Raw genomic sequence first — 14,114 nt, 5'->3', positions numbered from 1 at the left:
ACTCATTATTTTATGTATATGGGTATATCACCTTCATGTATGTCTATAGCATGTATGCATGCAGTGCCCATAGAGGCCAGAAGAGGGTGTTAGCTATCTTGGAACTGAAATTATAGACCCCATGTGTGTGCCAGGTCCTCTGAGAGAGCAGCTGCCTGTGCTCCTAATGGCTGAGCCATCCAGCCTGTTTGTGTTGTATTTTAGGATTATATACATAGTCATAGCTTATTTAAAATGGAGTTGAAAAATATATCCGTCCTTGCTGGGTGTGGGGACCCACATCTTTAATCACAACACTTGGGAGGCAGAGGCAGATCTCTGAGTTTGAGGTCAGCCTGATCTACAGAGAAAGTACCAGGATAGCCAGGAAAGACCCTGTATCAAAAGGAAGGGAGATGGGTTGGGGATTTAGCTCAGTGGTAGAGCGCTTGCCTAGGAAGAGCAAGGCCCTGGGTTTGGTCCCCAGCTCCGAAAAAAAAGAACCAAAAAAAAAAAAAAGAAAGGGAGGGAGGGAGGAAGGAAGGAAGGAAGGAAAAGGGAAGGGAGGAAGGACAAGACAAGACAAAACACATCTGACCTGTTTAGAGAGTACATTTCACAGCAGAAAAATGGAGGGTGGGTTGGAGACACTGTCATTCCCTGACTTTTATAGAACTGTGAAGTTCTTTTGATGAAGTAGGAAGAGCAAAGGCAGGCGGATCTGAGTTTGGGGCCAGCCTAATCTACAGAGCAAATTCCAGGACAACCAGGGCTGCACAGAGAAACCCTGTATTGAAAAATCAAAAGGAACAGCTTAGGGTGGTGTTAATCCCAGCACACAGAAAGCAGAGGTGGAAGACCTGTGAGATCCAGACAGTCTAGGGCTACATAGTGCGAGCCTGCCTCAGGAGTCAGGTGGGTCAGGAGAACTTAACTAGTAACTACAGATGGGGCCAAGCTGGAGCGTGTAGTTCCTGCCACCGGCTTTAAGCTCCTGGTGGACTGCACTACAAGCCCCATCCAGGTTCTCCCAGATCCAAGGCTGAAAGACACAGGCACTCATGTGAATGCATATGTGCGCGCACGCGTGCACATGCACACAGGCTTACTTTTGATATGTTTTAGCTCAATGCTATTGCGCCCTTCTTTTTACTCACAGTGCAGCATCCTAACTCTGCCCTCAGCATTATTTGCTCAGTTACCTTAGTCTAGCTCAGCACCCTAATGCCCTTGGCTTTGCTGTGTTCTTAGTCTCTTGCCTGCTACCCAGGCCCAGTCGCAGAAGCGGCTATCGGAACCGTAGAGCGGGAGACATGGTTTTCCAGATGGTGTTACAGGCTAAAATGTAAACATAATTTAGGGATAGAATTATAACTCTAAGTTAAAAATGATGGTAGAGTACTTTACCTAATTGACAAATATGATAGACTTGATGTTAACTATATATCATACTTTGTAATTTACATGATTATTATGGTTTTGTTCAATTTATGTCTGAGAAGAATTTTTTGTTTTTTATTGGACAGAAAGGACAAGATGTAGGGGGTGGTTCTGATACTCTGATCAGGAGTGAACGCTAAAGGTTCTGTTCCTCGGGTTGGGGATTTAGCTCAGTGGTAGAGCGCTTGCCTAGCAAGCGCAAGGCCCTGGGTTCGGTCCCCAGCTACGGGGGAAAACAACAACAACAACAACAACAACAACAACAACAACAACAACAACAAAAAGGTTCTGTTCCTCAATTGGTTCTTGATTGATCAATAAAGATGCTAGCGGCCAATGGCTGGATGGAAGAGGCGGGACTTCCAGGTCCGTCCCCTTCCCCCACCCCCCCCCATCCCCCAAGGCAGGCTAGCAGATGCAGGAGTGAAGAAAAAGATTCACCCTGTTTCAGAGGGAAAAAGAGCCACCAGCCATGTGAGATCTAGGGTGGAGTGGCTACTGGTCCTGGGGAGGCAGGCGGGAGATTAGAAAGGCAACTAAGCTGAGGGCAGATTTAGAGTGCTGAGCTGGGAGTGAAAAGAAGGGCTCTATAGCTAAGGAAGGCCCGGCCATTGAGCTAAGCATATAAAAAATAAGCTAGTGTGAGTGTATCTGTGTGTGTGTGTGTCTGTGTCTTTGTGTGTGTGTGAATGTGTATGGTGTGTGTGGTGTGTATGTGTGTCTGTGTGTGTGTGTGTGTGTGTCTATGTGTGTCTTTTATCCTCAGATCTGGGGGAACCTGGGTGGGGCTGGTAGCATGGTCTTCCCAAGCTTTCCTGCTAGCCGTGTGTTTCCTTCAGCTATAGATGGTTAAGCCAATAGATAGTCTTTCTCAGCTGGCCAGCAGCTACACTGAGTGTTCAGGACCTAAGTACAGGCCTGAGCCTTTCTCAGTGTGAACTTATAAGCACAAAAACCATGTTCTGGGTTCACACTTAAATTAACACGAACAGTTAACCAGAAGTGGGGCTACAAAAGGCAAAAGCAAGGTTAAAACAGTAGAGACTCCTAGAACTGCAGGTTTGGATGGATTAGGTCTTTGTTTTCATTTTGGTGAGTGGTGCTGAGTTTTGTATCCTGAATGGTACTTATGTTGTTGTAAAATGTAAAAAATAAAAAAGCTGTCTTTTATCTCACTTGGTTCAGCACCACAATGCCCCACACTCAATTACACTTAAATCTACACATGAAAGAACACACTACACAATAACTTTGGCCCAATTGATAAGATATAATTGCCCACCTAAACATACAAAGCCCAGTACCATCCATCCCTTAGGAACATTTGTAATAACCTGTAAAGGTGCAGCATGGAATCTTAAGTCACCTGCCATATTGTCCTGCCCCGGCCTCTCTCCCTGTCCCCTCTGTCCCTTCTTCCTTTCTGTTCCAGTCTCCTCCTCTTCCTTCAAAGTCTTCTCCCGCCCATCCTTCCTTCTCGTCCAATGACAGGCCTCCTTCTGTCCTGTTCCTGCCTCCCCTGTGACATCATCCCACACACTTCCATCATGGAGTCACTTGCGCTAAGGCGCGCGCGTGTGTGTGTGTGTGTGTGTGTGTGTGTGTGTGTGTGTGTGTGTGTGTGTGTGTGTGTGCTTGGGGGGTGGTCTGCTACACTTCCGCTAGCAGGCAGGATTTTCCGATCCCACAGTTCACTGTGTCAGAGGAGCACGTGGGGCCTGGATGTGTGGCTCCCTGAGCAGGGTGCTTGCTTGCCTGTCCATCCTAGGTTCAGCTCCCATCACCACAGAGAACAAACAGGGTTTAAAAAATAAAAAGGGCCTGGCATGGTGTCCTACACATTTAATCCTAGTCCACCAGAGGCAAGTTCAGGTGGATCTGCACGAGTTAGAGGCCAGCCTGGTCTACAGAGCTAGTTCCAGGGTGGGCGGGGCTCTACAGAGAAGCCCTGTTGTGGGGTGTGGGGAAGGCAAGGAGAGGTAAATCTAGCATTCAGAATTCCAGTAAGTATTCTTTTTTTTTTTTTTTTTTTCCTCCTTTTTGGGCTTAAGTGGTCTAGCTGAGTGTGTCCTTGAACTTCTGATCCTACATTTGCCTTGAGTGCTGGGATTACAGTCAAGTGACTTGATGCCTGGCACTGGTGATTTCTGTAGATACATTGTGCTCAGCAAGGTAGTGTGTAACTCCCCCCGCCTAAGTGTGGGCCTTGCACACTGACTTTCCAAAGACTCCGGTAAGATGAGAGAGGATCCAGAGGGAACATCACAGCAAGGGAACATGTAGATTTCTTGTGCCGATCCGTTTTTGTCAACTTGACACAAACAGACATACCTGGGAAGAGGAAAGCTCAACTGAGAAAATTCCCTGCATCAGATTAGCCTGTGGGGCTTTTTCTTAATTATTGATTGATGTGGGCGGGTCCATTCTGCTGTGGGCAGTGCCACTCTAGGCACGTCGACAGGAAGAAAGGAAGCTGAGGGACTGGAGAGATGGCTTAGTGGTTGGGAGCACTGACTGCTCTTCCAGAGGACCTGGGTTCGGTTCCCAGCAACCACATGGTGGCTCACACCTGTTTGTAAGTACAGGTGTAGATCTGACTCCCTCACACAGACACGAATGTACACAAAACACCACTGCTCAGAAAAATGGCTGAACCAGTCAGTGAACCGCATTCTTCCATGGGCTCTTCTTCAGGCTGGGCCCCCAGGCTTCTATGTCGAGCCTGTCTGCCTTGACTACCCATAATGATGAACTGTATCCCATGAGATAAATAAACCCTTTCCTCCCGTAAGGGGCTTTTGCTCATAGGGTTTATCACTGTAACTGGAAGCAAATTAGGACCATCTCAGCAGGCAAAGTTTAGAATCAGCAATCAAACCACGCCGACAGTGTGGCCGTGGGTAGGCTATGATGGAAATAGCACTTCACATTGGCAACCCCTTTCCAGAACCCTAGTCTAACGGTGAGAAATGTCAAATTCCCATAGAAGGACACCTGCGAAGATTTTCAGGACAAGGGTATATATAGCTCAATGGTACAGCTACACGCAAAGGGCCCAAGGTTCAATCCCCAGGAATGGCAACAACAAAAGGCCAGGCCTATGTCCCAGAACTAGGGAGATTGAGGCAGGAGGATCAAAAGTTCAAAACCAGCCTGTACTATGTAGCAAGTTGAAAAAGTCTTGAAGATTTTAGCTTAAAACAAAGAGGTTGCAGAGATGGCTAGCAGGTTGAGAGTACAGTTCTTGAACATGACCTAGAGCCTAGCTCCCATCCCCCCACCCCCATCCCAAAGAAATCTTAAAATGAAGTCAAACAAGAAACAGAAGGTCTGAGGCATATCTCCATGGAGCATTTGCCTACAATGCATGAGGCCCTGGGTTTCATTCTCAGAACTCCCCTTCCCCAAGTGTCTAGTACTTCTCAAAACTCTCAAAGTCATTTTAAAAAGCACCCAAGAGAAGCTGAGGAGTTAGCACTGTGGAGAGCTTAACGTGTTCCCTTTTAGTGGTAATTTACAAATGTTGCAGCTTTCTCTTAACCCAACTAGCTCCCAAATAATTGAGACAGAATTATTTAACAGCTTTAAAGTACAATAACTGAGCAGTATTCATTTATTTTAATCCTCTAAACTAATCTAACTACTTGATAGCCCTGAGATACTTGAATTTTATTGCTTTCTCTGCTCTAACTGTTCTTTTATGATTATGATGTTGCCTGGACTCCCCCACCTCATAGCTAAATTCTCACTTCCTCCCTTTCTCCTGCTCTGTCATTGGCTGATCAGCCCTTTATTGACCAATCATGGAATAATTGGGGAGCGATGTTTACACAACATTGATGACAGGAGATTCTCAAAATAAGGATTGCAACCAGGTCCGAGGGCACCGGGCACCGTAGTCAGCATTTGAATAATACAAGGATCATCCTTTTTTTTTGTTTGTTTGTTTTTGTTTTGGTTCTTTTTTTCGGAGCTGGGGACCGAACCCAGGGCCTTGCGCTTCCTAGGCAAGCGCTCTACCACTGAGCTAAATCCCCAACCCCTACAAGGATCATCCTTACACACTGCTCAGTACCACCATAGTAGTGAGGAAACTCAGCTACAGTTTCCTAAGCAAGAAACTGGGTGAACTATGGGCTTTATTTAATAATCCTGGTCATGGATTCTTTTTTTTAAAGATTTATTTATTTTCCCAGCTCCGAAAAAAAGAACCAAAAAAAAAAAAAAAGATTTATTTATTTTATGTATGAGGACACTGTAGCCATCATACATACCAGAAGAGGGCATCGGATCCCATTACAGATGGTTGTGAGCCACCACATGGTTGCTGGGAATTGAACTCAGGACTGCTGGAAGAGTAGTCAATGCTTTTAACTGTTGAACCGTCTCTCCAGCCCTAGTCGTGGATTTTTAACAAGTATAATATACAGATAATATACAGACGCCTTTTTTTTTTTTTTTTTTTTGAGATTCAGTCTCACTGTTGAGTCCCAGCTGCTCCTAGAATTCCACAGGGTGGCCTCCAATTCAGACATCGAAGACATCCTGCTGCCTCTACCTCCCAGAGTGTTGGAAGGTGCACACCACCCACCACACCTGGACCAAATGTCAGATTTTAATAATAGGGAAACAAGTTGGGGACCCACTATATTATACTCACATTTTAAAAATTATTGGGGTTGGGGATTTAGCTCAGTGGTAGAGCGCTTGCCTAGCAAGCTCAAGGCCCTGGGTTCGGTCCCCAGCTCCGAAAAAAAAGAAAAAAGAAAAAAAATTATTCATTTACGTTTTAATTTATGCATGTGTGTATGCCTACAAGTTTATGAGCGCCACATGCATGTAGATGCCTGTACCATTAAAGAAAATGGTTCTAAAACACGCTTATTTGATGGGGATGGGCAAACAGTCATCATCACCTCATTCCTACAACGTCAATATTATTCCTATAACGTCGAGGTTCAGAAGCAGAAAGGACTTTGCCCTTAACAAAGATGGTAGCCACTAGCGTTGGGAGACGGTCTGCCCGGGACAAAGAGGGCGGCCCCGCCAACAGGAACCGGAAACACCAGTCTGGGCGGTGCGCGGGGAACGGTGGGCGCTGAGACGCGCAAGGTGCGCGGGTCCGGGCATGAAGCTGGGCCGGGCCACTCTGGCCCTGCTGCTGCTGGTGCCGTGCGTGGTTCGTGCGGTGGAGCCCATCAGCCTGGGTCTGGCCCTGGCCGGCGTACTCACCGGCTATATCTCCTATCCTCGCCTCTACTGCCTCTTCGCCGAGTGCTGCGGCCAGAAGCGGAGCCTCAGCCGTGAGGGTAGGTGGGCATCAGGCAGCGGGGATGCTGCGGCAGGAGGATGACGCCGCGGCCAGGACAGACTTTGGTCAGAGGCCTGGGAGGTGAATGGTCGGGGCCAGGGACAGGATGTCAGCCCTGCGCAGAGCTCACCGGGGCGGCCTCACGGCGCCTCTTCCGCTTAGCTTTGGGGCGCAGCCTGGCAGTAGCCCGAGACATCTCAAGGCCAACCCCTAGGAAAGGGCAGAGTTCGCAGTACCAGGGTCCTTCCGCGCTCTCCAGATCAGGCTCCGCGGGCCTTGACAGCCTGGAAATGGGGCTGCATTTTGCCAGCTTGTTTCCCTCCTGACCAGAGTGATCTTTCTTTTCCCAGCGCTGCAGAAGGATCTGGATAACAAGCTCTTTGGACAACACCTTGCCAAAAGAGTCATCTTAAACGCCGTGTCTGGTTTCCTAAGCAACCCGAAGCCCAAGAAGCCCCTCACCCTCTCCCTGCACGGGTGGACAGGCACCGGCAAAAACTTCGCTAGCAAGATCATCGCAGAGAATATTTACGAGGGTGGACTGAACAGTGACTATGTACACCTGTTTGTGGCCACGCTACACTTCCCCCACGCCTCTAATATCACCCTGTATAAGGCAAGAGCATTAATTGGCCGCCTTCGTAGATGACCCGGGATTGGGGTTTCTCTGTTGTGGGCTGGGATGTGGGAATTCCACGTCAGTGAGTGAGCCTCGATATGGCTCAGTATGTCAATTCCTCTTTAAAAGGTGTGCACAGAACTGGCCGTGGTCATATCCGTGGGAGGAATGGCAGCTGATAGGATAGCCTGTGTTTCAAAGGGAACTATCAAGGGCTGGGGGTAGCTCAGGGTAGAACACTTGCCCAGAGTGTGTGAAGTTTTGGATTAAATATCTCCACCCCATCCCACCCCCACCCTGCCCGGCCCGCTGCGGTGGGGATGGATATGTAAGTTACAAAGGGTTTGATATACACAGAGCAATTAGACGAGTGACCGCCAACCACCAACGCTCAGTAAGGTAACACTTGGCTGTGGAAGTGGGGTCACAATCAACTCCATGGTCTTTAGGAGTCGCCGCCCTCCCCTCATTGTGAAAAGGAGACCTAAGTTTGTTTTGACTCAGCTGTTGCAACCTGCTATTGGAGTTTAACTTTGACGGGCTCACACCTGAATTCAGGTCCTGCCCTTTCCTACAGCTGCGCAGTTGGGGCTGTCACATAACCTATGAAGGGACACTCTGTTTAAAAATGGTGTTTCACCCTCACCTGTGTTCGCGCACTCCCCTTTCTGTTGAGCGTCGTTGTTGAATCTGTGTGGCTTTGTGCGGGTCGTTTAATCTCGGTGCCTGAGGTCAGCTGGGTGTTTTCCTACACACCTGTATTCCCAGCAGGCTGAGGCAGGAGGATCACATGTTTGAGGTTAGTCTGGGCTGCATAGTAAGCCTCCGTTTGAAGACAGAAATGGAGAGGGCAGCAGGTGGAGGAAGCAAGGAAAGTAGGGGCCCGGCATCATTTCCTCAGTGGCTTTGGGGAGGAGATTCTAAATGTTCAAGGAGCAATGCTTGGAAGAGTGTCTCGCTGTAGTGGGCGCTGGCACGAAGTCTGTTACTCTGGTAGATTGGGACAGGAGACTGGGCAAACCTTCTCTGTTGGATTCTAACAACTGAGTGAGTTTATGGAAATGTTCCCTGACCACATGGTGTTAGCCAGCCACTCGAGGTCTCTGAAGGTTCCTCTACGGACGGAGGTTTCTCAACCTTCCCAATGCTGTGACCCTTTAATTCAGTTCCTCATAGAAGGATTTCAGTGTTACTTCATAACTGTAATTTTGCTGTTATGAACCTTAATGTAAACATCTGATATGCGGGTAGCTGATAAGTGAGCCTCCCAGGGTCTCGGCCCACCGGCAGGTTGAGAACAGCTACTGGAGGAGGGAGGTGGTCCATGCTTGCCGAGTGGCTGCTTACATTAGATACAAATGGAAACCTGTAAGCTGGTTATGGAGCCGATAGAAAACCCCAAGCTGATGTACAATACAGCTTCCCGTGTGTCCTTTAGGAAGATACATAGCTGCCTGCTCTCCCGGCTCACTTGAAGAGGAGGAGGGTGGGTGGAAATACCCACATGTTAGGTAGAATTGGGGCTCAGTTTTCTGAGGAAGATGCTTAAAGAGGTCTATGTGTCTCCCCTTGATGATCTTGTAAGAACCTGGCTGGGGTTTGCTAAGGGCTGGCTTTGGGTCACTGAGGCCCTGATTGCATTCTTTAGCATCTGCCCACCAAACAACCGTATACCAATAAGGTGGGTTTGTTTGTTTGCTTTGTTCTTGAGGCAGCTGCCTGTGCTCACGGTTGTAGCCTGGGCAGCCCTGAACTCTGTCATCACCATCATTTTCATTTGGTTTGTTTTTTTTTAATTTTGTGTTTGGTGTGTTTCTGAGCCTGTGTGTTGATGGAGGCCATAGGTCTGTCTCTGGTGATGTTTCTTGGGATCTGTCTCCAAATGCGTCAGGAAAGCCTCGCCACACCGCTCCCAGAATGCTGAGCACTCGAGCTCAGACTCCCTAAGGAAGCCTTGTGTAGCGCTGTGACTGAATTGGTGCTTCTCCAGGCTGGACTGCAGAGGAAGGGCTGAGGCGATGGTGGGTTTGTGGGTTTCTGCCTCTCACCAAGAGGCTGTCATGCCCACGATATACGTGAGGATAGCTGGGGCCTGACTGGCACAGCCTCAGTGTGTTTTAGTGTAAAGTCACAAACCTGGAGCTCTGGCATAGGGCAGAGCTAGACTGAGATCCCACCCTGCCCGGCCCAATTCTCTTGTCTCAGGCAAGCTGCTGAAGTGCTCTGTGCCTCAGGGTCCTCCCTGTGGCATGGGTATGATGCTGTCCATACCGGAAGTGCTTGTGAGGCCAAAGGCGTATGTTTGTAATGTTCACAGCACAGTGCTCCAGAAGCCCAGCCATTGTCCTGAGGGGGTAAAGTTGTTCTGAGGGTCTGGGCTTGCTTAACACCAGCGAGGCTCTGGGGAAACTGCACAAAAACAGAGAAACCCAAAGCTGGTAGAATTGTCCCCACTGAGATCTCTGTAATGTAGAGGGAATCTTTTGTGCAGTGTGTGGAAGCATCACCTGTCAATAAAAAGCTGACAGGCCAATGAGCTGAGGCAGGATTAAGGAGGTGGGACGGAGAAACTGAGTTGGGAGCACAGGGAATTCGCCCCAGACCTCAGCTGGAGGGAGACACATGAAACTGAAGGAGAGGTCTTGCCGCATGGCACTCACAGAGTAAAGCGGAATCATTGAGACATGAGCTAGTTGGGGAACAGAGCCGAGGCCCTGGGCCTGGGTACCCCTCTATACTTGAGTCTCAGGGTCATTATTTCAGAGAACTTGGGCGTGGGTGGCAAAGCCCGTGGCTACACTGAATAGGCCCCCTTGTCCTTCAGGACCAATTACAGATGTGGATTCGAGGCAACGTGAGCGCCTGTGCTCGGTCCATCTTCATCTTTGATGAGATGGACAAGATGCACGCCGGCCTCATCGACGCCATCAAGCCTTTCCTAGACTATTACGACGTGGTAGATGAGGTCTCCTATCAGAAGGCCATCTTCATCTTCCTCAGGTGAGGCTGTGGCCGGGACATGGTGGGAGACCCTGGAGCCGGGGGCTTTGGGAAGAGCGGTCCCTCCTCACTGCCGCTATTTCGGCAGCAATGCAGGGGCAGAAAGGATCACAGACGTGGCTCTGGATTTCTGGAGAAGTGGGAAGCAGAGAGAGGAGATCAAGCTCAGAGACATGGAGCACGCCCTGGCCGTGTCGGTCTTCAATAACAAGAACAGTAAGTGTGGCCGTCCTTCGTCCTTCCAACCCCTAACCGCGCATCCATGAGCTCCCGGGACCCAGCAGAGTCCCTGAGTAACGTCTGTTAAGGAGCTGCAGGGGGCTTTAGAGATGAGTTGGTTGAGACAGGGTTTGCTCTACGTCCCTTGGAGAGGAAGGGCAGGCAGTTGAAGCAGAAGGCCACCGTAGATGGCTGCAGGGAGGGTGGTAACTGGTATGGCCTCTCTCCCCCTTTGCAGTGTCCTAGAGCTCTGCCCGTGGGCCTTCCCTCTGGAGCAGACACTTGACCTGCCTTGTGACTCTGTTTGTTACCTTGTGGGGTAGATAGCTGCCTATTGTCTGTTACGAGCACACAGGCTCAGGGGAGGAGCTCGCCCAGCACCGGGCAGACTGTACTCAGTTTTTAACTGTCGCTCAGCTGCTTCTTCAGCTACTGTCATGCAGATCTTTGACCTTGAACCCTAGGCAGCAGATGGCCCTGAGGGTGACTCACTGGTTATCTCACTGGTAGCTAAGGTGACGACTACCGGAAACATGCCCACCAAGAAATCTGCATTCAAGTTAGGAGACTAGTGCAGTGTATTCTGTGCAGATGGAGTACTACTGAGAAAAGACAAACATTTTGCTAAATGTTGAAAAGTCTCTCTTGATGCTACAAAGGATGACCGCACAAAACAGGAAATACAGGCCAGCAGTCCATCAGAACACTGTTGCGTGCGCGCGCGCGCGCGCGCGCGCGCGCGTGTGTGTGTGTGTGTGTGTGTGTGTGTGTGGCGTGTTTGTATATCCAAGACAGGAGGACCTCTCTCGGGGCTATGGCAGGGATCAGAGGCAGTTGGGAACTGTCATGGCTGGTGGACAGTAGTGCTGGGGTTGACAATGAGAAGAGCAGTCTTGGGAGGAGGGCACATGTGTTGGGCCACCCTGGAAGGAGACATTTACTGAGGACACACATTTCAGTTCAAGGTATATGGGTTTGGTTCACACTCAAACCCAGGGCCATGCACATGCCAGCTAAGTGCCCTGCCACCAGCCTAGCTGGTGTTTTTAAGGCCATGTGACCAACTGAAGTCACTGCTTCTGCTGAGCGATTGGTGGGTCCTGTGGTTGGATTCCTGTCATTGGGGTTGTGCACGGGGTCACCTCCCCAGCCAGGCAGATGCCACCAGCCATATCCTCAGGTCTTGGCATCTGGCACAGAGTAGGCCTTCAACGCAGAAGTTACACTGGTGACTGCTCCACAGTTGGTTTGTTCTTTGTTGTGGCCACAGGTCCTCCCCCAAGTACTGTATGTGTGGAGCACCATTGGGAGAACACAGACCCCGGGCTCTCTGCACAGCTTTCACGGGAGCCAGAGCACAGAGATCGATAGGCTAAGCAGGACATCAAGACGTGACCTGGGCGCTCTGGGGCGTCCTGTGGGTGCTGGGTCGAGTGTTCCAGGACTGGGAGGTGGGAGGCTGAGCCAGGCAGGGCCCAGCTTTTGTAGGGAAGATGTCAGAGCCCAGACTTGTGTGGTGCACAGCCTTGTTGGCGCACCTTACTCCCCAGGAGTCTAGGTGTTGCTTCCAGAATGCTCTGCATGGTTTAGGCACTGGCAGGCAGCAGCTGCCGATGCCTTCATGCAGGCTCAGCTGTGGAAGCTCTAGCTGGAGACTGACTGGTGAAGTCTATGATAGCCCTCCCTTATCTCTTCTTTGGAACCTCTTCCAACCTGTCCATCAGCTTCCCACCACACTGCCTGGGTCCCAGCACACAGTATGGTACATGTGGCCCTCTGGTCTGCCTCCCATCTCTAAGGCACACTAGAGAGGCCTTTCTAAGCCTAGAGCACCCGTTTGAAAGCTTTTTTGTGTTTTTCATTATTGTGTGTGTGTGTGTGTGTGTGTATGAGTGTGTGGTTGTGAGCAGCCTGAGGAATACTGGGACCCAACTCAGGGCCTCTGCAACAAGCAATAAGTGTTGGTGTTATTTTGTATTTGTGTGACAGGGTTTCTCTATGTAGCCCCTGGCTGTCCTGGAACTCATTCTATAAACCAGGCAGGCCTCAAACTCCAGAGATCCACCTGCCTCTACCTCTGGAGTTCTGGGATTAAAGGTGTGCACTGTTAAAGAGGTTCTTAGTGAACCCCAGAGGTCCCTTTCTGTCCCCCTGCCCTTGCTGTCACAGCTGCAGCCCAAGGCAGTGTTCATAGGCAGTTGTCCACTCCTGTCTCCCTCCCTCACTGTGTGGAGCATGGTCTCCTCGCTCTGGCTCAAACAGGCCCCATGAACATGTAGTAATCACTCCGTTACTACTCAGTATGACATGGCGTCTGTCTGTCTTTCACAGGTGGCTTCTGGCACAGCAGCCTCATTGACCGGAACCTCATAGACTATTTTGTCCCCTTCCTGCCCCTGGAGTACAAGCACCTGAAAATGTGCATCAGAGTTGAGATGCAGTCCCGTGGCTATGAAGAAGATGAGGACATAATCAATAAGGTAGCTGAAGAGATGACGTTCTTCCCCAAGGAGGAGAAGGTCTTCTCTGACAAGGGCTGCAAGACTGTGTTCACCAAGCTGGACTACTACCTGGATGACTGAGCCCTGCTGCCAGGTGCTCTGTAGTCCGCTCCTCTCCCCACAAGAGGCTTGGACACTTCCTGCTGAGGCTAGCGGGGATCCCATCAGGGGCGGTTTCTGCTCTTTGGAGCCTGCAGGTGGCCATGCTGTAGGGACCACAGATGCAACATGGACCTAAAGCTCCTGGAGCCTCCAAAGGACGAAACCAGCTTCCAGCCTGCCCATTCTGGGCTCATGATTTTTTTAAAATTATGTTTTAATTTCAAGTGTTTCTGTTTTGAGGCAGGACAAGTGAGTTTTACTGCAAATGTGATAACTTTATTTAAAATGGTTTTTAATACTATGAGAAGCCTTTCGGCTGTTGGCTGTGTGTGTCTTTTCAAACTGTTGGGTAACATCACCAAGCACGGACATCTGTGGCATGGAATGGTAGGTATCTCAGGAACCAGGGGGCTGAAGGGCCCTGAGGGGCCATGAGTGGTTAGATGAGACTGCACCACAGATGTGCCTGGACTCCTTAGGAATAAGACAAGTGAGCTTAATGGTCCTTAATGGACCTTAATGGGCCACTCCAGATGCCATGCACAACAGGGCTCTGGATAGGTGTGTTTTATGCAATTCACGGGCGCCTGCCAGAGCTGGGCTGGGCTTCTGTAGCTGTGGTTGTCACTCACAGCCCTCACAGGGCTGGGTTTAGCAGAGAAAAAAGAACCTAATGTCAAAGCTAGGCCAACTGCTGGCAGGACCACACTCTGCCTCTGCTAACAGCCTGTTCAAGGCCCCTTTTCAAGTGGCCCAGGGCTTCCAGCAATGGTTCCTCGTCCCCAGGAGTCATGTCAGGTCTGACCACTCACCTGAAGATGGAGCCCAAGCACCAAGCCCTGAGGAGCACGGGTTCCTGTCTGGCTGAGTCGTCTTTGTAGATGTGGCAGCATGAGACAGGGTGGGTGCGCTGTCAGGCTCCTAGGACACCAACGAAAATGAA

At 49.9% G+C, this 14,114-nt stretch overlaps 1 protein-coding gene across 2 annotated transcripts; it reads left to right on the top strand.

Moving 5' to 3' along the window:
- Positions 1-6,486: 6,486 nt before the first annotated feature.
- Tor1a (torsin family 1, member A) lies at positions 6,487-13,485 on the top strand. 2 transcript variants are annotated; one of them, XM_087649941.1, is made up of 5 exons: positions 6,487-6,728; positions 7,081-7,346; positions 10,174-10,349; positions 10,446-10,565; positions 12,900-13,472. In XM_087649941.1, the coding sequence occupies exons 1-4, from the start codon at positions 6,548-6,550 to the stop codon at positions 10,555-10,557; spliced, it is 735 nt and encodes a 244-aa protein (XP_087506067.1). In that variant the 5' UTR covers positions 6,487-6,547; the 3' UTR covers positions 10,558-10,565; positions 12,900-13,472.
- Positions 13,486-14,114: the final 629 nt, after the last annotated feature.

Source organism: Rattus norvegicus, chromosome 3 (assembly GCF_021556685.1).
Source record: "Rattus norvegicus strain SHRSP/BbbUtx chromosome 3, alternate assembly SHRSP_T2T, whole genome shotgun sequence".
Taxonomy (NCBI): domain Eukaryota; kingdom Metazoa; phylum Chordata; class Mammalia; order Rodentia; family Muridae; genus Rattus; species Rattus norvegicus.
This window is presented reverse-complemented; position numbering and strand designations above follow the sequence as displayed.

Excerpts from the sequence above, each read along its gene's own strand:
- Tor1a (XM_087649941.1), top strand. The coding sequence starts at position 6,548 with ATGAAGCTGGGCCGGGCCACTCTGGCCCTGCTGCTGCTGGTGCCGTGC. Across the intron at positions 7,347-10,173 it reads CTAATATCACCCTGTATAAG|GACCAATTACAGATGTGGAT; the intron begins GCAAGAGCATTA and ends CTTGTCCTTCAG. Across the intron at positions 10,350-10,445 it reads GCCATCTTCATCTTCCTCAG|GGGCAGAAAGGATCACAGAC; the intron begins GTGAGGCTGTGG and ends GCAGCAATGCAG.